Source organism: Erpetoichthys calabaricus, chromosome 3 (genome assembly GCF_900747795.2).
Source record: "Erpetoichthys calabaricus chromosome 3, fErpCal1.3, whole genome shotgun sequence".
Lineage (NCBI taxonomy): Eukaryota > Metazoa > Chordata > Cladistia > Polypteriformes > Polypteridae > Erpetoichthys > Erpetoichthys calabaricus.
In genome coordinates, this window is record NC_041396.2 from 90181195 (window position 1) to 90206357 (window position 25163).

The 25163-nt window shown below is 37.9% G+C and overlaps 1 protein-coding gene across 2 annotated transcripts in view; it reads left to right on the forward strand.

Moving 5' to 3' along the window:
- The first annotated feature begins 13168 nt into the window (after positions 1-13168).
- ahcyl1 (adenosylhomocysteinase-like 1) overlaps positions 13169-25163 on the forward strand; it is a 123097-nt gene continuing 111102 nt past the window's right edge. Inside the window, exon 1 of one of the 2 annotated variants that reach the window (XM_028797110.2) lies at positions 13169-13568. In XM_028797110.2, coding sequence (XP_028652943.1) covers positions 13380-13568 — 189 coding nt within the window. In that variant the 5' untranslated portion in view covers positions 13169-13379. The remainder of the gene's footprint in view (positions 13569-25163) is intronic. The other variant, XM_028797109.2, reaches the window with a different exon arrangement.

Here is a 25163-nt window from a genome sequence, read left to right on the forward strand (position 1 = left end):
AGGGTAGGGACATAAGCTGTGTTTAACTCCTAACTAATCCCTTTGAGCCTAAAATTACAGTATTGCCGTTTATGTTGGTGTGTGCAACCCAGTATGACATCATTTGTGCTTAATTTCTTAATGTAAAGGCTCTCTTAAATTGTATTTGTATTAAGTGTCTATTAGGAAAAAATTACACCTATTGAAAGACTAACAGCCTGTCAAGAATATCTAATATTAACCAGAAGCAAATAGTAAGAATCGAAGAGCAGCAGCCCCTGCACTTAGTCATTTGATACAGCAGATGGCGTCAGAATAAACACTGTCAACTGGAAACAGAGCAGAGGAAACAACCAAAGATGGGAATTGTTGTATAAACACTGGCCAAGCCTAAGCACTGAAACTTTACCCGCCATATTAAAGGGTCGAGAAAGCTACAGCCAAATTGACACTCAAATTCGTAATTCACATTCTGTGGTATTCCATATCAATATTAAAGAAGTTAATTTGCTCCTAGCAATTTGTTCATCTGCTTCACTATAACATAATCTACTACTGCAGCTGCTTAAATACTATCTCTTAATTAATTGCATAAACTGTTTAGATTGACCATTCCGGGATCTTTCTCATTTTACTCACTGTCTGCTGCAGCACTTGGTCCTCCTTGGAGATGATGCATCTTCAAAAGTAATGGGCCTGTTTTAATGTGCTTTGTATTCAATTGAAATTTCAGGCATTTGCTTGAGAAATGATCCACTTCAGTCTGACCTAGGACATCAATAACATTAAGCATGAGAAAAAAAATCTAATTTTACACTGTGTCTGAAACTTTTTTTCTTAAATTTTGAAAGAATGTATTTAATGGTCCTTAAGTAAGCATGCTGGGCCTCTGTAAACCCTCTACATCAGGGGTCCTCAATCACAGTCCTGGAGGGCTGCAGTGGCTGCAGGTTTGTGTTCTAATCTGGTTGCTTAATTAGAAAGCAATTCTTGCCAATAATTTATTTTCATGGCTTGTTAGTGCTTTAAGTCTAGCTATGTTGGGTCATTCTCATGTCCTAGATTTTTTTTTTCCTTTCTAAGGATATCATCCAAATGATTTGAAGGCTAAAATGGATGAATAATTCTCAGTCCTTCACTTTTTTCTCTTCAATTTCCTTCCATTTATTTAATTAAAGCAAATAATACATGATAAATACACACAGGTGTAAATGGTAACAAGCTAAATGGGGAAATGCTGGTCTCTTTTTTCATATGCATGTTATTGTTAATTAGGAGTGATTAAAAAACAAGAATACAGCAATAAATGTTCAAAATCTTAATGAGCGAGACCACTAAATTAAACCACGAGTGTTACTTGAGCAATAAGTGCTTCTTATTAAGCAATTGGGTTGGAACAAAAACCTGCAGCCACTGCGGCCCTCCAGGACCCTGATTGAGGACCCCTGCTCTACATGCTTCAGGATTCCTGAGTGATACGTCCATAATAGGATACCTGATTTCTCTAGATGGGTTGGTAATGCAGTTGAAGTTGAATCTGAATATGAAGTGTATTAATTTTTGTATGCTCAATCATTCTGTACCACACTTATTGAAAGTGGGAGGTCTGAGTCCATCGCAAGGCTCACTTATGCATTTACCCACAGTCACCCTGGGGCTACTTTGGAATTATCAATTAACTTATCCAGCATATCTTGCACTATGTAGGAGGAAACCCCCAGAGGTTGCCTGTGTTGATTGCGTTTAACAGTGTGACAAAAGTGAAACTGACCAATTGGACTACTCTGAGGGACCACACACACACACACACACACACACACACACACACACACACACACACACACACACACTGACAGACTTGATGGAAAATCTGAAATTCGCGATTACTGAAAAATGTCACCTAATTAAATTGCAAGGTTAAAAAAGTAAAATATGAGAGCACTACTTTGGAATCCCTCTAACCTTGAAATGATGTGCCAAAGAGTTCTGAAAATTCAAAACAACTATTTTACTAAATCAAACAAAATGAAAGGAGTGAGTTATTTTTAGGTAGAAGGCACAGTAATGAAATAAGCTAAAAGAGAACAAAATGTCCACTGTTCAAATGGGTCTGGGCAATTTTGGTTTGTGTCATGTTTCAGCCAGGGTTCCCCCTCTGCCGGCTGGGGTTCAAAAATCTAACTTCTGTTTGTCATTTTTTATGTTAATAGTATTGATCATTTAGTTTCTGTGTGTCAATGTGTATTCTTTTGCATTTTGTAGGTGGTTCTCCATCTACACCTATAAAGGCTGGGGAAAATCCACACTCCCTTGCAATTCATTGAATGTGCTTAAGGTGTGGTGAGTTTCATTATTGTTTTTTCTGTGCTTCTGTGATATTCTGGATTTTCTTTTACCTTTAGCTCTGTTTTTGACTTCACATATTGACTTCTGTATTGGGATTTACTTGCCTCTATATTGCCTTTGCTTTTTTTAGGAAACTTGTTTGCCTCTTGTACTCCGTGGAGCTTTATTGTGTTATAGACCATTTTTGTACAAATAAATATTTTTATTTATGGAGATTATATTTTGCCCTTTTCATTTCTAGTTGAGGTTTGACAGTCCCCAGCAGTGGGCATTTTGAGTATTTTTGTGACTTTTTCCTCAGGAGCTCTTCTAGCTCATAACAGTTTGCACCTTCTGGGTGGATGGCTACTTTTCTTTCCCAAATCTCAACACCACACAATAAAAATTAGCAACTCACCTCATATATCTACAGTTGATTCAATTTGGATCTGGTAGAGTGTTGGGTTTTAAGACTGGTTTGGTGTTCATTTCATCAGTCAGGTGTGGCTTGCCTTCTATTGCCACCTCATTACTCACCTGATCCATAATTGGGCCTAAAAATGATCAGGCCTCCAAGGTGGATACCAGTTTTGTAATGGTTTCACTGTCCTAGTACTAACTAGGGGGCTTTGTCCCCTGCTCGCTTCGCTCGCCAACCCGCTGCCTTGCGCTACGCACTAGCCTCTTTGCGGTTCTGTCGCTCACGTATGGGGATGCGGATGTACAATTTAAACAGATTTTTATTTTCATGAGAATTGTTACATATGCATCAATGCAACGTATAACTGCCTGTGATTAAATTTTGTTTCTTTCTCTCTATTAAATAAAAGTACTTTTTTCAAATGTTTGGCCCTGAGATTTGTTAATTGTCTTTGCAAAAGCTATTCTAACGGGAAACTGTTAACGTTTTAATACGAATGGCATATCAAGATCTCCTTTGTTGTCTAATGTTATCCGCGGAAGATGTACTACATTATCTTTCTTGGATACATCCTTCTTTCTACAGTGATTTGTGCATTGTAAGACGGAACGTTGTTAATGGTTGTAGATATTCTTTGTGATAATGTAAGTTGTTGTTTTCATCTTCCACACGATCACCACTAACTGTTTCAGCATAGTCTATTGATACAAATTTAACCAATTTGCAGTGTAAACGTTCAACATTTTTGGACGCATTTAACCAATTTGATGTGTAAATGATCAACATTTTTGGTGTTAATTCGTTTGACTTCCTCGTTTCTCGGTGCTAAAATTGCGTTTGTACTAATTTTTTATGTTGATAACCCTTCGTGTTGAAATTCTTCAATAAGATTTGGACATAATACGTCTTCTTTAATTGGGAACTTAAAGTGAGGAAAATGTTCAAATATAGAGTGCACAGGAAGTGCACTCTTCCAAAAAGTCTTGTTGCGTCAAAGGATTTTTAATATAATAGACAGATATTTCACAGCCTTTCACTTTTGCTAAAGGCTAAGGCAACTCTGATCAAGCTAACCTGCTAACTTCTAGTGTCCTGGAAGAACATTGTCTGCTTTCTCAAAGAGTGCCAGAGCCTATTTCTCTTCCTTTTAGACATGCTTTTTGAGAAGTCCATTTCTAGGGAATATCTGGCCGTTAGGGAATTTATCACTGCTAGTATTCCCTGCCTGCCCAAAAGGACAAGTAAAAATGCTCCACTCTTGTTAGCGCAGGTTGAGTCTCCTCAGTATCTTTCTTTTACACACCCTCTAGCACTTTGTAGGCCTTTCCCCTGTTGTGTGCAAACCTAATTCCAAATCAGGGCCCTGTTGCCCTGAGATGAGCAATCTGCCACCATAGGCAACTGCAATAACAAAACACACACTCATGAATATGCCTTTGTATGCAAAAAATAAACTATGGGTTGGTGAATACTGAACAGGAGCTAAAATGCTGTGATTAGCACCTCCTGGTAATGCTTACAGGGTTGGTGAAAAATATGCATATAATCATGGGATGCATTTGTAGTTTTACTGCAGTTCACACCACCTAGTAAACAACATATCCAGGGAAACGGCCTTGCAATGCAATTGCTCCCTTCTTTAAAATCTGCTGTGCTGTAGTGAACAAATTAAGTAAGCAATGTACAAGGTCTGTTCAATTCATCACACTCTTAGACACTCAGATCCATCTGACTATACTGATTGTAAGATCAGGCATAAAGTTTAATTTAGCCCCTCCCATTATGCACTCATTGTACATTAACAATTAAATAAACAAATACTTTTCACCTCCTTATCTGTAAAATGCCACATTGACCTGATTATAATGTTTACAAATTGAGCTATGGCTTCATCACAAACTATTTCAAGGTCACTTTGTTCCAGTTCTTTAAAAGGCATGGGAAAGACTTTGGGAGAAAAATCCATCATGAAGGGGGCAAGATTTGATATGGTGAGAAGTTTTTTAAACACCTCAATAAAGTGCTCTCTTAAGTGCTTTTAGAACAGGCAGAACTTCCATCCCATAAGGAAGTTTCCTTTTAACAGACACCCCCTCCAGCAGCCCCTGAAGAACCCCACCTGGCGCACCCACCAGAACTTCAGCACCCATGCTGCCCTGAGAGTATCCAAGTGGGAGCTAGGCTAGAAGAATGTTGTCATCTAGTGGAATTGGGAAGCACCTGGCTCTGGGAGGCAGTCAGCCATCACCCACCAATTTCCTGAACCTCCAGACCGGGCAAGGGAATAGCAACCATCCCGGTCAGGATCCCAGTCCATCCCTGACATCCATCACAAAGGACTTGACCATTGTAATATACAAATCTGGTTATATGAACAAAATTTCCTGTAATGTATATTGACATATGACAGTATTAAAAACTAATAGTTTAACTCTTGCGCAAGCTGCCCTGATTGAAAACAATTGTAAAACAAGGACAATGTACTGCTATTTTGATACTGGATCGTTCATCAATGTTGTTCACCGTGAAGGGTGCTAAGCAAAATTAAAAATTTTATGCTGCCTAAGCCTGGTTACCCACAATATCTAAGTATTAAGAACATCTATATCTGTAAACAGTAATTAGACACATCTGCAGATGGACAGAACTTATACACCTAAAGATCACTTTATTAGGTACACCTCCTTGTTAAGATCCATCCATTCATGTGTTCATCCATCTTTCAATCCTGCTTATCCTGAGTAGGGTCTGCCTGATGTATGTGTGTGTGTGATCACCCTGTGATGGTCTGGCACCCTGTCCAGGAGTTGTTCCTGCCTTTTGCCCGATGCTTGCTGGCAGTAGGCTTCATCTTCTTAACTTAAATTCCCTAAACCTCCAAGTAGCCAATCATGTGACCCTTTAAATAAAGCATGTAAACATGGTTGAAAGGTCCAATTAGTAATGAGCAAATATTAAAATGAGAGAATGGGTGCTCTGTGTGAATTTCACCATGGCACAACTGTTGGTGTCAGTCATGGTCGTTTCAGCATTTCAGAAACAGTTGCCCTTTTGGGATTTTATGCACTACAGTCTCTATAGTTTATAGAGAATGGTACAATAAAACAAAATATATCCAGCGAGTGGCCTTTCTATGATACAAAACAACATGACAATAAGAGAGCTCAAAGAAGAATGGCCAGACTTGTTCAAGCTTATATAAAGACAAACAAATACTCAAGTAATTGGCTGTTTACAACAGTGAGGTGCAGAAGGAAAACTCTGAATGCACAACACAGTTGGAGTGAATGGGCTACAACAGTCTGAGAACAGCTAAAAACAGGAAGATGAGGCTACTGTGGACATCAGTTAAACAAAATCGGTCAAATAAAATACGTTGCCTAGTGTGATGAATTGTGAATTCTGCTGTGACATACTAATGGTATAGGCAGAATTTGGTAAACAACATCCTGCTTTGTATTAATGGTACAGGATCTGACGGTGTACTGGTTTGAGGAATGTTTTCTTGGCACTCATTGGGTTTGTTAACACTAACTAGGTGTCATTATAATGTTACTGAGTACATAAGATTTTTTTTCTGACAATCTGCACCCCTTTATAGTTATTGTCTACCCTTTGCAAGCTGACATGTCTGTTGATCTCTAATTTTCAAACCAATGACTGCAGTTTCAATGACTCATCTGTAAAACTGCTGAAAAATGCAGATTAAACCACCATAATCAACCTGGTCAAAGATGGTCATGAGGGGTCCTGTTGGAAGAAGGTGGTAGACTGGCTAATTGGTACAATCTTAACAATTTCAAACTCTGTGCTTTGAAAACAGTTGAGATGGTTGTGGAGTTCAGGAGACACTCATCACTGCCTACACTCCTGGTTATAAATGGTGACACTGTGAGCGGGGTGTAATCATTAAAATTTGCTGGCACCACTATGATTTATAGTCTACACTGAAATGAAAGCATAAGTGCTCTTATCAAAAAAACTTAACAGCTCATGCTTTTTATCTGACAACATCAAATGTTTAACCTGTCCTAATCAGTGCTGGTCCACTTTCACGGTTGAAGAACAGTATATACAGTATCACGGGTAGGGAAACTTTCTGGAAATATAATCGAAGACCACACTCACCTGGGAAACCGTCTTTTTCAGTTACTAGTATCATGGAAATGTTGCCTGGCATAAAAGGAAAGAGACATCCAACAAAAATACTTTCTTTCCTATTGCAGTTACAACCTACATTATGCTTACTTTATAAAGATATATATTAATGGGCTTGAGTGCAATTCTACATTACCACATTGTTTTACATAGTGATTAATATCACATATTAACTTTTGTCTCCTATGGATGTAACACCAAGGGAAATTGCTAGCAACTTTGTCCTCAAAGGTTCAAGTTTGCAATAGGTACTTTGGTTCATTCCAAGGCCTAGATCTCAATTCAATAGAACACCTTTGGGTGAGGTGGGCTGTGAGGTTTGTGGCCAAAAAATCTACAGGAACTGTGTGATGCTATTGAGTCAGTATGTGCCAAAATCCCAAAGGAAAGCATCCTGGATGTTTTTGAATCCATACCTGGGAGAATTGAGGTTGTTCTAGACCTGGGATCTCAAACTCCAGTCCTGGAGGACCTCAGTGGCTGTAGGTTTTCATTCTAACCATTTTCTTAATTAGTGATCTGTTTTTGTTGCTGCTAATTAACTTATTTTGAATTAATTTTAATTGACTTGCTCTTGAAGATTCAGACTCAATAATTGTTTCTTTTTCCTTAATTAGCAGACAAACAATAATGAGATACAAAATTAACCAAAACATGACCAGCAAACTGTGACCATCATACAATATCTGAGAAAGGGTGGAGGTCTCAGGAATGTTGATTTGCTCAGGTCCCCAAAACATTTTAGCAGTGCTCTTAGAAAAATAAAGAAAAAATCAACAATTTCAGAAATATATGATATTGCACAATGAGAGCAGCAACAAACCGTGGAATTAAAGAACGGGTTTAATTAACAACAAGACTCTGCGCCTAATTACGCAACTGGCTGGAGTGAAATTGGTTGGGAGTTTGAGGACCTGGTTTAGTTGGTCTACTGTTGGCTCACTCACTTCACATTTCATTTCTGTTTAAGGAAAGAAATGAAGCAATTCAGAGGAACGATAAAGAAATTCCGGGGAACAAATCTTAAAAAACGAGTCAATTAAAATGAATTCAAAATAAGTTAATTACCACCAAAAACAGGTCACTAATTAAGAAAAGGGTTAGAATGAAAACCTGCAGCCACTGCAGCCCTCCAGGATTGGAGTTGGGGACCCCTGTTCTAGACAAAAATGTGGTTCCTTTCGAACACTAGAGTGATAACAGCAAAAGCATCTACTGACTGGTGTTGAAGATTACTGGCTTTCACTCCAGTATCCTTTTTATCTTAGGAAAGTTAAATGACTCAATTTTTTTGCCTCACTAAATTGGGCAGCCTTTGCAACAGAATTTCTCATTTTTGCCCTGCTTTGAGAACTGTCTAAGATCTTGCTTAGTATTTTATAATTTAGGCTCTGATGCTCACATGAGACAATACAATTAGAATCGAAGCCTGGCTGATATTCACCTTAAGAAAAGGGTAAGTGTCTGTGTGTCTTCTGGTCGCAATGTCTCTGTCATTCCATAAGATGGTGCATCACAAACATTTTTAGTAATAAAATGCATTGCATTTGTCATTCCAATATACAGTATGGTGCATCACAAACATTAGTACTGCTTTTACGAATCCCATACCAAAACTGCATATATCAGAGACATATGCATTACATGGTACACTGCAAACATTAACACTGAAGTCTGCGCTGATTACTTCTTGACAGAAGTTCACACTGGGCAAAATAAGTGACCCAAAGGCACAAAGATTAACATGCCAAGTAGCTACTCTAAATGTGGAAATGTATAATCTCCAGCTACAGGTATTAGAACTTGCAGCAACAGCGTGACAAATATTACTATTACTGTTGGAAGCATTACTATTTTCACTCTCTATGCTCTTATTAGCAGATGTCACTGGGGAGCATAATATTTATTTTCATTCATATGCAGACAATACTTAGTTGTACTTATTAACCACAATTAGTGTTTAGGGGTTTTATTATGTTAATAATTCATTATTTCAATGGATTTAGACAATCGATGAGTAGTAAAGTGCAGTTTGTATCCTTAAACTTAACAAATATTCTAGTAAGATTATCAGATTCTGCAGATGCATTCTGAAAGTTACTTTTGTTCGAGAGACACTCTATTTCTATAATTCATATTTCTTTACTAACCATGCATGTTTCTTCCATCTAAAAAATATAGGGTTTTATTTTTTTTCTGTGCAGGACACCGAAAAAGTAATTGTTCCATTTTTCTTAAGTAAAACTGATGACTAGAATGCTTTATTCACAGTCAGTTCAAATCATCTTCTTAAAGTATGTTGAGACAAGGATCATCAATAGGTCTATGAAGTACGATTATAATTTACACACACACACATATATATTACATATATATATATATATATATATATAATATATAGTCACACAACTATGAAGAAGATCTCACAGGGAATGACTTTAGGGCAAACTGGAGGAGACTAAGAGAGCTGCATAATCTGTGACTTAATTTCTGCTTCCACCCTTAGAGTGGATGAGGATGTCCTAAAAGAAACCTATACTGTATGTCACTTTGCTGAATAGTGGGCTTTCTAAACCTCTACTCTAACTACCGATGGCAAATAAATGAAGCCTACTACCTGGGATTTAAACTCTTACATTTAACATGTTTGTTTTCACCGTATATTTATACAGTCATATGAAAAAGTTTGGGAACCCCTCTTAATTCTTTGGATTTTTGTTTATCATTGGCTGAGCTTTCAAAGTAGCAACTTCCTTTTAATATATGACATGCCTTATGGAAACAGTAGCATTTCAGCAGTGACATTAAGTTTATTGGATTAAATGAAAATATGCAATTTGCATCATAACAAAATTAGATAGGTGTATAAATTTGGGCACCCCAACAGAGATATTACATCAATACTTTGTTGAGCCTCCTTTTGCAAATATCACAGCCTCTGGACACCTCCTATAACTTTGATGAGTGTCTGGTTTCTGGATGGAGGTATTTTTGACCATTCTTCCATAGAAAATCTCTCCAGTTCAGTTAAATTTGATGGCTGCCGAGCTTGGACAGCCTGTTTCAAATCATCCCATAGATTTTCGATGATATTCAAGTCAGGGGACTGTGATGGCCATTCCAGAACATTGTACTTCTCCCTCTGCATAAATGCCTTTGTAGATTTCGAACTGTGTTTTGGGTCATTGTCTTGTTGAAATATCCAACCCCTGCGTAACTTCAACTTTGTGACTGATGCTTGAACATTATCCTGAAGAATTTGTTGATACTGGGTTGAATTCATCTGACCCTCGACTTTAACAAGGGCCCCAGTCCCTGAACTAGCCACACAGCCCCACAACATGATGGAACCTCCAGCAAATTTGACAGTAGGTAGCAGGTGTTTTTCTTGGAATGCGGTGTTCTTCTTCCGCCATGCAAAGCGCTTTTTGTTATGGCCAAATAACTCAATTTTTGTCTCATTAGTCCAAAGCACTTTGTTCCAAAATTAATCTGGCTTGTCTAAATGAGCATTTGCATACAACAAGCGACTCTGTTTGTGGCGTGACTGCAGAAAGGGCTTCCTTCTCATCACCCTGCCATACAGATGTTCTTGTGGCAAATTGCGCTGAATTGTAGAACGATGTACAGATACACCATCTGCAGCAAGATGTTCTTGCAGGTCTTTGGAGGTGATCTATGGGTTGTCTGTAACCATTCTCACAATCCTGTGCACATGCCACTCCTGTATTTTTATTGGCCTGCCAGACCTGGGTTTAACAGCAACTGTGCCTGTGGCCTTCCATTTCCTGATTTCATTCCTTACAGTTGAAACTGACAGTTTAAACCTCTGGGATAGCTTTTTGTATCCTTCCCCTAAACCATGACACTGAACAATCTTTGTTTTCAGATCTTTTGAGAATTGCTTTGAGGATCCCATGCTGTCACTCTTCAGAGGAGAGTCAAAGGGAAGCACAACTTGCAATTGACCACCTTAAATACCTTTTCTCATGATTGGACACACCTGTCTATGAAGTTCAAGGCTTAATGAGCTAATCCAACCAATTTGGTGTTGCATGTAATCAGTATTGAGTAATTACATGCATTCAAATTAGCAAAATGTGAAGGGACCCAAATTTTGGCACAGCCACTTTTTCACATTTGATTTAATTTCATACAACTAAATACAGCTTCACTAAAAATCTTTGTTCGGAAAACACCCCAATACTCAGATGTTCCTAGGAAATGAAAGACATACCATTGTTATCTTTTTTGTTGAAAGTAAATTATTATGCAGGCTGAGGGTTCCCAAACTTTTTCATATGACTGTATATATATATATATATATATATATATATATATATATATATATATATATATATACTGTATATATATATATGGCAGCACACTGGGACAGTAGTGAAGCCACAGTATGGAGACCAGGGTTATATTCTTTTCTCCCTGTTTATATATATGTTTCCTCTGGGTGCTCCAGTTTCCTACCACAATCCAAAGACATGCAGGCTAGGTTGATTGGTGACGCTGTATTGGCTATCGTCAGTGTATGTGGCGCATGTGAGTGTGTTCACCCTGTGATGGACTAGCACCCTGCCCAGGAGATTGTTCCTCCCTTGTACCCTATGCTTGCTGGGATAGGCTCCTGGCCCACAAAACCCTGCTCTGGATTCAGAGGGCTTATATGTAACTTTGATTCTTGGGCAACTAAGTATGTCCTATCTAATGCATAATGTACGTTACTATGACTCCCGATTACTTAAAGAAATCCTATTACTGCATTCATTCCTCATCTTATATATTCTTACTGTAGTGGATATGGTCTTCAACTCTGAGGCCCCAAAACTTTTGGGTGATTTACCTGTTAGTGCAAGGAGTTCCCCTTCAGGCACAATATTTACAAGTAAATCCTGTCTGAAAAAAATAAAACATTAATTTAGCACAGGGTATACGTATTAGAAGAAATTATTCTGCAAAAACATTTCAAAAACTAGTAACTACTTTTAAATTAAACTGTTGCAGGTTGGAATTTAAATCCCATCCCATCATACCATGTTGGTCAAATCTGCAAGTAAGAATCTCAATGCATTCTGTACACGTTTTTATATTACTACTACTACTAGTAGTAATACTACCAAATACTAATAATCTCCTCTTTTTTCTTCTTGACATCCTGTTATGGCGATTTATACTATTACAGCCTTGAAAAGGCTACAACTTCTACCATTATACTGATGTGAATGTTTAGCATTAATAGTAAAAGACAGAATATTCCATCACAGTATACCGCATTTCAATCCCCAGCATGTGCCATATGATATTGCAAGATCACCAGGACAGCCAATGAACCTTGGTAAGTCTAAATATTTACTTATTTCAGAGCACAGTATGTCTTTTCCTCTACGCTTATTCTTCAATCGGTCAAATCTTCTATGGGTGTCACATCTTTTACACTTTGTAACTGTTTTTTCAACTAAAAGCAACATTTATAAAGGTTTCTTATATACGCTAATTGGCTTTACAAGGTGAGTTTACGAATGTAAATATTGAAAACGTTTATGTTAGGATTATGTAATAAATTCGCATATACGCTCGGGTAATGACAGTTGTCTTTACTGAAAGTTGCTACTTAAGAATAAAGTGAACTCCAGCAACCTGTTATAGTATGGCGTCCTGTCCAAGCCATGCGTCCGAAAATGAAGTGATAAACACTTTCTTGCTGAGACTTAGCGGGTCAGAAAATAAAAGAATAAATTTTGATACAGTAAGTGAGCGTCGCTTATTTTTATCAACATATCATACTTTCGCTCATACACGAATCTGATGCAAGACTGCAATTTCAATGGTCGCAGTTAACTATCGCTAACTACTTTAAGTAAGTCTGTGAGCTCCATTTGGCAAAGGTGAAGGAGTCGACGACCACGCCTCAAAAATAAACGTCACAAAGGGGTGTGATATCGTGTCTCCGCCCCACGGCAAAAAACTAAACTTACGGGACCCTTCCCAACAATATTGCATATTGCAGACTGCCTTAGTCAAAGTACAACAGCACAGGGACGGCTGCCACGCTGCCCTAGATACACTTGTCGATATTAGTTTCAAGGTTAACTGGGACAATTAAAGGCGTGTGAATGGGAGGCGGTATATGAAGCCATTCTGGATCTGTGTCCGTTTTATTTTTGTATCTCCCCTAGTAAGACTGAGCCAAAATGGTAGCGCATCAGGAGACAGGTGCCTAACCTTTCCGCTATTCGCGCCTTGACGTATTTCCGCTTCCGTTTTTATTCGCCACCTCTCCATGCGTCCTGATGACGAGCAAAACAAACCGCCACAAGCTGGTTGGCAGACGCCAGTTACGCAGTCTGAGGTGGTGGAGCAACTGTCAAATCATTGGTGTACAAACTTCATAAATAGTAGTCGAGCTCGTAGTAGACCCATGGTCTGTAGACGCGACCGAGCAGTACGTTTTTAGTTTTATCCATTAAAGCCACTGATTGACATCATGTCAGATTCTGTCTCGGAAGGGAAGCTAGAAATAAAACAAGCCAGCAAAGAGGTGAAAGAAAGTGAAAATGTTGCGGAAAAGTACTCGACGATGTCAGTCGGAAAAATGGGCAGTGACACGAAGCTTGGTGACTTTGCGGCGGTGCCAGCCTTCGCCGCAGTCACCTCTCACAAACCCGTCAAAAAGGTGAGTGATCCTCCGATCAGGTACCTGAATCGTTACCCGTTCTGATTTGTACGTAACCTGTGGTTTAACGGAATTCTCGAAGTCTACTTTGGCATAGTCTTAATTAGTTTCATTATAACGTATTTGATTTTGTATCTTATATGTGTCTCAGTGTGTCTTTTTCACTGCGTTATGTCCACATCTGAAAGACATTCATGTTCAGTTAATAGGCGAATCTAAATTGTCCAGGTATGAGTGTGTGGGCACGCGAGTGTACCCCACGACACACTGGTACTTTTTCCAGCTTTTACTCTGCCCTTACACCAGCTTCATGCCAGGATGCGTCCGGCAAGCCCTAACCTTTAACAGGATTATGCAGATGCAAGAAAGTGACTAGTCGTTTTTAATATTAGCACGAAATGTTAGTGTTTCGCAGTTGGCTAGCCATTTAATTAAAACCTTTAAGTCCGGTTTCTTTTTATGTAACCTCAACCATGTTTTGTCGTTTGCATAACGAGCAAAAGCATCATGTTGTATTTTTTTTTTTTTTTTTTTTTGCATATTGGTGATGTCAAACCTGCAAAGCATTGTAATTTGTTTACAAAGATCGTGCAGTGTTGAAATTTTAACTAACCAAGAGTTTAATTGGAAAATTCTAATTGATCATATAATTGAAGTCACAAAAATTGTAGCCACTTTGTTGTTCATAATGTCCGACTTCTGGAAATCTGGCGCAATCTATTCAGCACTCTCCCAACCCACCATTTTCCTGAACTCCCATAAAAAGATAAAGGGAGACGAAACTTTTCCCAAGATGAACTAACCCAGAGACCTGAGCACTTCCAGCACAGTGTTACTGAAATAGTCAGATTCTGTAACACTTAACCAATTTAGAAGGATTAATAGACTACTGTATACAAAAAACTATATTGGTTATTTGAGTCGTCTCCTTCATCATATCAAATTTCACATTCTCAGTTTTAATTACAGTACTGTAGGATTGTGTCATATAAATAAAAAATCTGGAATTTGGAAGTACAACATATTGCATTTAATTCTACATACTTTGGAGCAGTGCACATTGTTTCTGATAAGTTGTTTTAGAAAATAAATAAATAGATAGAAGCCTTTTCATTATTATTTAAGGCAGGGGCATGAAACCCGATTTCCAACCAAAGTGAAATGTAAATCTCTTGCATTTCTCTCTTTCATACATTGACTTTGGTGCTGAACTTCAGTTGTGAAATTTATATGTACTGCTGTACTGTATATAACTGTATTTTATGATGAGAAAAGTTCCCTAATAAATGACAAAAATATTTTTATTAAGTTTTACTGTCTCTGTAAAATGCCATTGTATCACTTTAATGATGCCTTTGGTAGTCTACTAGTAGTCACTACTTCCTGCCCTACCAAAAAATCTAAGTCAATGCAGTTGTAGCAGAGGAGAAAGGGCTCTGACTATTTTAGAGAATAAAATGAAGGGCTATATTAAAGGAATATTGCATTTTATAAAATTGCTGGGTTCATCACCATTACGAGCAGAGTTTTATTTATTTACTTATTTTTCAATTTGAAATATGTCACATTCATAAACCATTGCAAAATGCACAGTAGTATATATAGTATAAGATACTAAAGCATTTTTTCTACTTATTAAATAAGTGGTTTAATAATAAAAAGACAACATTGTTAGACAGAACATTGTGAAAATGTATTAGATCCAGTAAAACCCTCAGGGGGTGCTGGCTAAGTAGATGATCCTCTCCTGAGACAGAGTATGTGTTAAACAGCTGTCTAAAAATATATGTCCAGTAGGAATTGGTTTTCTGGTAGTAGGGCACCTTACTAAAGGAGTCTGGTATCTGGCTACATATCTCAAAGGATCATTCTGATTCCTGGCTCAGTTTTAGATAAATGTGGTTTAACATTTTATCTTGCAATATGTCTAACGCAGATTAAGCAAAGAATATATTTTTTAAAGAGTGGCTTTTTACTCATATGGGGTGAATGTAAATGTAAGATTTTTCTCAGCACTTCTTTATAAAATCCATGTATAATAGGTCTTCTAAGCAGTAAAACAATAAAACTGGCTTTGCATCTCACTCCATGCTCTGCCTGTGTAGGTTTTGAATGTTAATATTTCATCCCACATTGTAAATATGGGAAGCTTAGGTTGATTGGTTTGAATTTTTAGGTTAATTGGAAACTGTAGATTGACCCAAAGTTTGTGAGTATGATTTTACTTTGGTGAGATGTATGATGGACTAGCGTCTCTTCCAGGGCAGCTTTAAGCCCAGGCTGCTGGGTTAGACAATAGCGCCCCATAACCCTTAACTGGGTAAACGGGTTAAACAATGAAGGAGTGGATCTTTGGACTAGAGAAAGGGACTGGCCTGGTAAATGCCTAAAATGTCTCATTTGTGATTAAAGTGATATAAAATGTTTTTTTATTTATATTTTAAGAAACGTATCCTTAACATTTTTGGCTCCATGTTGTTCCTCAGAACTTCCTGGAACATAAACAGCATTAGTGATGAAATTTTAAAACAAATCTTTTATCAAATCATCTTCAAAGACTGGATTTTTTTCCTAGTCTGCATAGTTTTTATAGCCCCATAAAATGTAATCCATTTAATTTAATATGGTTAATATACTAATCATACAGTGTTTGGATGTTGGAATGTAGTTTAAATAAGCTGCTTATTCGATCTTGATTTGGTTCAATTGAGCATAATAATTCTTAAAACGTCGTACTTAATTTTGCTTAATTGTCCTTTATCTATCTCTGGTATACACCATAATAAGAAAAATAGATTTCTTCTTTATGTTTTTGGGACTTCCAAGATTGTGTTTGTTGTTTATCATCATTCTCAATGTGAATGACTTCATCACGTGTGGCCCCTGCTACAGACCCCACAATATAGTATTGTCAAAGTATTTTTCAGAGCTTCAATTTCGGTGTGAAATTGCAGGATTTGCACAATTCATTTTGCAATCCCATAGATTTTAACTTAAAGCAGGTAAATCTTGTAAGAAAAAAATTAAAAGGCTACCATTTCATTAAATTCAATCCATTTAAATGGCAAAATAATGAAGTTAAATACATGAGTAATGCATGGCAGAGCTTTGCATGGGTACAGTTTTAGGTAAGAAGATTCCCACATCTCATGGGCAGGGTTATGTTTGTGAAAATTACTGAGCGTTCCAGGGCCGTAATGTTATGTATGAAGGATACCCCAAAGCTTCACCCTTTTGTGAGACTTGTGCTTTTTTTTGCCTGCTGTTAGAAGAGCAGGAGGAATTTTAGTATAAAATATAAACCAATATAAGCCAATTGTGGATATGACTCATTTTTATTAATTATAAAATACACCCAGCAATCACCTAACACCTTGTTGATCCAGTGCGTCATGCACAAAGCCGGTCATTTCCTCACACAAACAAACAGTGTGATTTGCAGTCTGCAAGTGTGACGTGTATTATGTAAATAATTAAGCACTGGACTAAAACATCTGAGCACATCTGCTAAACAGAGAAATTAAAAAAAAGTCCTTCTGTGTTTGAATATATTGTGATGGGGCACCCTTGTGGTAGCTGGCTACCCCCATAAGAATATGCAGGAGGCCAAAAGTTAAGAAAAATGGTGGCTTTATTAATAAAATAAACTAAAGGTAGAGAACATGGAATAAATCAAAGTAGAGTAGAACAGAGTAAATAAAAACCCACCTACTCTTCTTGGCCTACTTTAACAGACATGAAACTCTGTCTGTCTGGTGGAGTGACTTGTTCACTTGCCCACTACAGTACTGCACAAAACTATCTGTTTCTCAGCTACGATTCCTTTTTACTTTGTCCAGACCCTTGCCTCTCCCCCTTCACCCAGCTGAGTACTTGTACCACTCTCCTTTTCAGTCTGCACTCAGATGTCCTTCTGTGTGGTTGGTCTACAACATTTCCTGGGGTTATTTTCACCTAAGTTCCAGAATCAGTACATAAAAAATGGAAGATAGTTTACCACTTTCTGCTGGAATACTTGGTTAGAAATCCTATTTAGTGGTTTGTGGTGTTCCTGTACATGTGAACCTTCCATTTGCCTTAAAACAAAAGGTCTCCCAATTGCCACCCTATTTGCTGCTCTATGGGGCAGTAGGTCTCCATATATTGCCTTCTGTGACAATGTGCCAACCGCTGGTATTTTTTCCTTTGATGCTGTTTCTCATTCTAAGTCTATGTGTCTCTCTCTCTCTATGATGAAAGCAACATCAGGAATCCTTGCCAGGAGCTGGTCTCTAGACCTCCAGCATCATAGCATAGCTGTACATACCCCCCATCCCCCAGGCTGCCTCGCTCTCTCTCTCCCTCTCGCGTACTCTCGTGCTCTCCCCTCATCAAGGCCATCTTTGGCATTTTGCCCCTCCATGTCTCATTCTGGTGGTGTCCTTGTCCCTGGGAACCTCACAGTATATATATATATATATATATATATATATATATATATATATATATGTATATATATATATATATGGGTGACTCCTTGTAAGATATGATCTGATATTTGTAAGCCTTTTAACCAGTAACTGACATTACAATGTTTCACATTTAAAATGTTATTTGAATGTATAAAAATATGCATTTAAAAGTCTTGGTGCCATGAGTTACATGGAGTGGTGCATCTATGGTTGTAAGCCATTGGTGCCTGCGTGTTACTGTACATGTAATTGTATACTGAAACAGCTGAAAGTATGTGGTTGCTTGCACATACTCTGAAGTTGTTAAGTTATTTTGAAAGAAAGATGTACATAGTACATTGAAACTATCCACTTTTGAGCAAAGAGTCAATTTTGCCAGCTACTTGGTAAATTAACCACTGAAACACTACAGATGCACAGTGACTGACCAAGCCCTTAAATGTAGTTTTGTCATTTCCTGGTAACCAGTGGCTAATTGAAGGAAGATGATCTCTTGAAGTTATTGAAGTTGAGCTCATTAGTGAGCCGTTTTTACTGCTAATTGACTTCTTTTGCTTTAGTTTTAATTAACGTGACTCAGGCCCCTTAGTTGTCTCTTTTTCCTTAATTAGTAGCCAAACAATAATGAGACAAACAAGCCACCATATGACCAGCTCACCTGTGCCCATCACACAATATCTGAAAATAAAGAAAGGTGAACGTCTTAGTAAGGTTGGTCTCTCAGGTCACCAAAACATTTTGACAGTTTTCTTAGAAAAAACAGAAAAACCAACAAATTTGGAAATATCTGCTGTGGCAGAATGAGAGCAGCAACAACCCATTGGATTAAACAATGGGCTTAATTAACAGCAAGAATCAGCTTCTCATTAAGAGACTGTTTGGAGTGAAATTGGTTGGAGTTTGAAATCCCAGTTTAGCTGGTCATCTGTTGGCTTGTTTCACGTCTCATTTCTGTTTGGCTGCCATTTAATGAAGAAAGGAATCAATTCAGAGGACTAAATCCTTAAAAACAGGGCTATTGAAATGAAGGAAAAAGGAATTAATTAGCAGTGAAAACTGCTCATTGATTTGGAAAAGGGTTAGAATGAAAACCTGCAGCCACTGCGGCCCTCCAGGCCTGGAGTTCGACACCCTTGATCTAGGATGTGCAGCTAATAGTGTGAAAACTATTAACAGACTGCTGTGCAACTCAGTTTTTGACATTTTGAGCTTTTACTTGAGAATTGCATGGCAGCTTTGCTGAAAATGTTATGTAGGATATTTGAAATTAAATGTATATAATTATAAAACATTTTCTTATCCTTAGCTCTAATCTTATTGGACAAATCAATTAACACAGTATATTGCAGTCTGGGTAGTTGTATTAATCTGTGCTATAAGAAGGTTTTCTAACAGGAAAGTGGACAAAATAAATGTTTATCAAAGCATACCCCTTCAGGAGCCATTGTGTAATTTTTTTACAAAAAAAGTTTAAATAATAATAATAAATTTTATTTATATTGCACTGCATTCCTTTGAGTTGTGCCAAGCAATTGTTATAATCTATTGAAATTTTGAGAATGTTTGTTTATTTGACCAGCTCTCACACACTCAAATCTCTGACTTGAAAGAACAATACCTGCTCAGTTTTAAAATATTATGTTTTTTTATTTACAACATTCCCATAATTATTTAAGTTCAAAGAACACAATTGCTCCTTTGTGAAAGTTCATGTTATCGCATCAGTTTGTGTTGCTGTGTTTGTAAGATTAAAATGCACAGCAGGAGTTTCCTTTAAGTTTACATTAAATGGTATTTAAAGGATGCTTTCTTCTTTAGTGTCTGCAGAGGAAATATATTATTGCTCTTGGTTGCTATTATAAGAGTACCACATAATGGAATTCCATTACCCTTTTCTCATTCAGATTGCCTTTAAACAAACATTAATGGGATTAAGAATTTGAGTAAATTTCAGTGAAATCTATTTAGAAGTTTTGATTTTTAAAACTTTATGCATCATTGTGCATTATAGCTCACCCTTAATTGTTGATTTTACATGAAATTTAAGTTATAAAATGAATAAGCAAGAAAGTTTTTACAGCTAGTATTAAATTATAATTATAACAAAACACTATAATTATTTTGCAATTATGTAACCTTAGTTTTTTCCTTTGTGTTTTGTTTCATTATTCTTAGAAACTATTGCAAGGTAATATAGTTCTTGGAGATTTATTTAAAAGAAGCATTTGCAAAAGAATTTATTATGAAAAAAAGTTTTGCTGATTTAAAAAATGCTCAACAAAATAAGGAATAATTTTCTTTTAACTAAACTGAGTACAGCATGTGTAAAGAATTTTCTGTAGGAGTTCAGTTTACATCACTGTTTTGTCTTAGTAACTGGAAGTATGGATTTGGCTATCTTGATATGGTATTACTACTACTTATTGTGTGAAATTTACATGGCCAGTTTTGTTCTTGGACATAAAATCTACGTAGTATCTAAAAGGATATAATGAAATGTACAGCATACATGAAACACTTTTCTGTGGGGCCCTGGGCTTTCTGTTCATTACTGACTGTGGAGCTCAATAGTTAATACTGGCCTTTTAGGGCTTGTTTATACTTCAAGCTCAGAACGTGGACACGCACGCATCATGGCTGCCATGCGTTCCTAGCATTCATTTGACGCGTCCTCTGAGCAGGTCCTCAGAAATTAACGCGACACGTGCGCGAGTTGCAGTACCAGCAAAAAGTGTGTTGGGGGTGGTGGAGCTGGACGCAGTGTGACAAAAGTCGGAACATGATGTCAGAGTCTCTGTTTACTATCTACATGTGACAGAAAGCCGCTATGCGAATCCTCCAGGATCGATGTGCATGCTTTGATGTTTGATGAATTGTTTAATGTAGTGATGCAAAATGCCGACATACAGATGCATTCGTGGTGCTTTTATATTCAAGCGTTGCATATTCCCCATCGTAATGACATGATACATTTTAAAAGTCTCACATACCATCTTTTGTGCCGTCTTTTTTTTCTGGAGCTTCCTCCTGACCTGACAGAAGCGGCAAACGGCAATAGATCACCATACAGAGCACATTAAATGTATGATATTCCAACTCTCTGCACATTTAGAATCCTTAGATTAATACTTCATATCACTTTCATGATGAAATGCATTAACGTATGTATGTTACATTTTACAGGTAAATCGTTAATTTTGTTTAAATAATGAATACTGTCAATTACACACATGGGGGTGACACGATGGCGGAGCGGTAGCACTGCTGTCTCGCAGGGAGTCACATCGCTGGTATTCCCTGGAGTTTACATGGTTTCCTGCTGGGTTTCCACAGTGTGCTCCGGTTTCTTTCCAAAGATATGCAGATTTGGTGACACTAAAATGACACCAGTGTACTTGTGTACTTGTATTCACCTTGCGATGAGCTGATGCCCCATCTAGGGATTGTTACTGCCTTGTGCCCAATGCTTGCTGGAATGGGAACATCCCTGGATTGATGGATTTAATCATTAAACATCCTTTTCTGAGATAGTGCAGTAAGGTGTCATCGGAATTTAATGGGTGTTCCAGGCAATTCACAACATAGAAAAGCCGAACTTGTTCTCACCGTGATGATATCTCACACTGCCACCTGATGGATTCTTTCAGATTTACGTAAAGTATGCATGCAAGTATAAACAGTAAAACGCTTGTGTAGCATCAGTGTCTGCTGGAGCATGCACCATGTTGCATGAAGTATAAACCTGTCCTTCGAGTCACTTCTGCTTCAGAAAATATTTCACATTGTTTACACTATTTTGGAAGGCCTGCTATTTAGCTCCATTCTTTTTAAACTCTGAAGGGTCAAAAATTACAGGATTCGCATGAAATGGATATCATAATATTGTTGTGAGAGGAAAGGCAGGTGAGACTCTGCAGGCCAGAGGGTGAAGCCATGCACGCTGAAGGAGCGTAAAAGGAGCTGCGAAATAGCACAGCAGGTTAGACCTGGCAAATAAAGAGGATGGGTGTGTTGGCACAAAGACTCATGCAGCAATCCCCCTTGAAGATGAATAGTGGTATCTCCTGAGGCAAAGAGTGGGAATTGATTAGGGTCCTTTCTTAAAGAGACAACTAGGGTTAGGGTTTGGGTCCTTTCAGGAACTATTAAACAGCTGATTGTGTCTGTCAGAACAGCTGCTTATGTCTGTCAGTCCTTCCTTTGTTGTACCTGGTGCAGCAGTTGGGAGAAGATCTGACTAAAACGATCCTGAAACAGAGGACTTATCCCTAATGCTGATGGACCCCTCAATCACGCTTATGATGGTTTGCTTTAGACAGGTGCAGGCCACCACACCCCTCTAATGTCCTTGATATCTGGAATTTGTGTTACCCTCAAGGACAAGAGTTCTGAGAAGAGGACAGTGCAGTTCCCTGTCAGGATCTGAGAGGGTGAACATGCTCCTCAGGTGGCTGAGATCTGTCTGAGAAGGCCAGACTACTCAGAGAAACAGGCATAAAAGCAGCTCTGCTAGTGATGTTAGGTGGGAGGTGGAGACACAGGAGTTAGATAGCACTTTGGGTGCCTCTTCCGGCTGATAAAGCCCATCTAACTGGATGCATGGCCATCAGTTAGCCTCGGCAGTGGACCTTGGTCTTGGGTCCATTCACAGATCTAAGGGATAGTTTGGCGTATGGGTAGCCTCTGACCCTGAGTGAGTGGAATGAAGCAAAGCTGGGTAACATGCATGAGCTGGCAAAGAAACAAAGCATTTGGGAGCTCATGGAGCCATAGAACACCTGTACTGTGGGACGAAAGATGCCAACAGTCCAATTTAGGACCAGTCATCAACAATCAGTGTAAAGAGGCTAATTCTGTTCTTTCATGTCTTGTACTCCTGAGTCATCATAATGATATTGGAGGCAATCTGGTCTTTTTTTTTTTTTTTTTTTTTTTTTTTTTTAACCCAGCCGTAATCTCCATGAAAAGTTTCCTTCATGGGCCGCTAGTAAAAGTCAGCCCTTATCTTTTACCTTCTCATCTTTTAACCTAGAATTCCCATGAAATATTTTCCTGGGTTACTCTTTAGTAATACCACTGATTATATAACTGGGATTTTCCTTGTTTGGCTTAATTTTTTTCTTTCCCACAGGGCTTTACACTTGTATGAACATTTTAACCCTGTTCTCTGAGTCTTGGTGGGTCTGGGTGGGACCGTTTGTGACATTATATAGTGGTTATTAAATAGATTAATTGGGTAGTAAAATTGAAATGGATGAATAGTACTAGGTAGCAAATATTTAATGAATTAAATGGTTTAGTGGCAGAACTGGAAGACTCCTGGCTCTTTATGTGTTTTAATGTATAACAGTAAAGTATGAAATGAAGGAGAATTTCTCAAAGAGCATAGGAGACCATCTCAAAAAAAAAAATAAAGCTTTTAGAGGTCGTGTTTATCAGACATTACACACATACCCATTTAAAACCTGATGGATTTAGTAGTTCAGGAACTTGTTTTTTCAAGTGTTATGTGCTGATTAAATGTTTAAGAATAATTTTCAAAACATCTTTATAGGGATGTTTACTTTTATATACATTTTCCCAAAGCTGTATGAGGTCCTCCCATATGTTTGTCATTTTTTGTAAAAGATCATTGTGTTCACTGCAAACTTTAGCAAGCCTCTAATTACATCTTTATTTTTCTCCTCATAAGTGGTGTTTATCTGTAAAACAAGTTGACTCATGTTATATAATGTATTTCTATGGTTGAATCTGAATATACTATGCAATGCTTGGCAATTGTGCTTTGGCACTAATTTACAAGACTGGCAAACAGAAAACATCTTTCATATAAATGAGATAATGTCAACATAATGTTCCTGTTTTTGTTCTCACTATCAATACATGGTTTTATAATTGAATTGCAAGTATGCACTTATGAACTAGCCGAAATGTTTCTCAGTCAGTGTGTTGCATAATTTTTGTATTTTGATTGTTTCATCTACTGTTCAGACTACAGTGAAATGCAACATATCACTACTCTTTGGTGCCATGATCTCATATATATATTTCTCTTCTGGTTCGTCCTGCTTCCACTTCAAAACCGGTCCTGCCCACATGCAGCCGACACGGCATTTCTCGATTCCTATTCGCCCTCTTCCATGTCATGCACTATACTGGCCTGCTGAGCGTAATACATCCAACAAGTACTCGAGGTGCTGCCACAACGGTAAAATAGCTTTACCACCTTTGCGGGAGCCACCTGTGTCTTTACAACAGCTTCTTGCACAGCAAACAGCAGAAGCTAAAAATTATCGTGAACACATTCGAGAATACAACTCTTCTCTAGCATTTGCTTCCATGGGTGCACAGATAACTCAACCTCCTGGCCACGGACCATACTGTTTTAAAATACACGGGCAAATTTATCACCAAATCTCTCCACTATATGTTAACACTTCTACCTCTCCAGGATATGGACAGTTGTATGTTCTTGACACAGTGCAAGCTACTGAAGTACGCTTACAAAATAAAGCAAACTCTGCATGCAGCGAAAATGTACTTCTCCAGCTAGATTCCACGCTCAGAACCATCAACCCCTTTGCTAAATCATACAAACTCATGCATGAAATCGCTCAGTCCAATCCAACAGCATCTGTATGAAAGGTTTTCCTAGGCAGGATTTATGACGATACAATGCCCCGACATGTCACACCGATGTTGCAGCGATTTTCGTTGGAGAAGATGGTGAAACGCCTGCCGAAAGGGACATTTGCATCTATCCTATAGGCAACTCCTGTAAACAGATTTCCACGCTCAATATGAATTGCGATCCTATGGTTTACCCAGTTTTATTCTCTTACGGAGACATTGGCTGGCACAAGGATTTACATGTTCCCAATAAAAGGACCGCCAAGCGAATAAGACTTACTCATTGCCAATTTTACACGTACAGATTAGCAATGAAGAATATATTTAGTATTTTGCACTCCAGCGGCAAACTATTCCAACAGTACGTTGTAGATGCATATGTTAAAACAGAGGGCGCGCATTTCAACTATCTCAGATTACATCAACAAGATCTGCGCGAGGAACTATCAGACGCACTGCAAGCAAATGCTGAAAATAGCAACATACGTGTAGGCAAAATGATCATATTACCGTC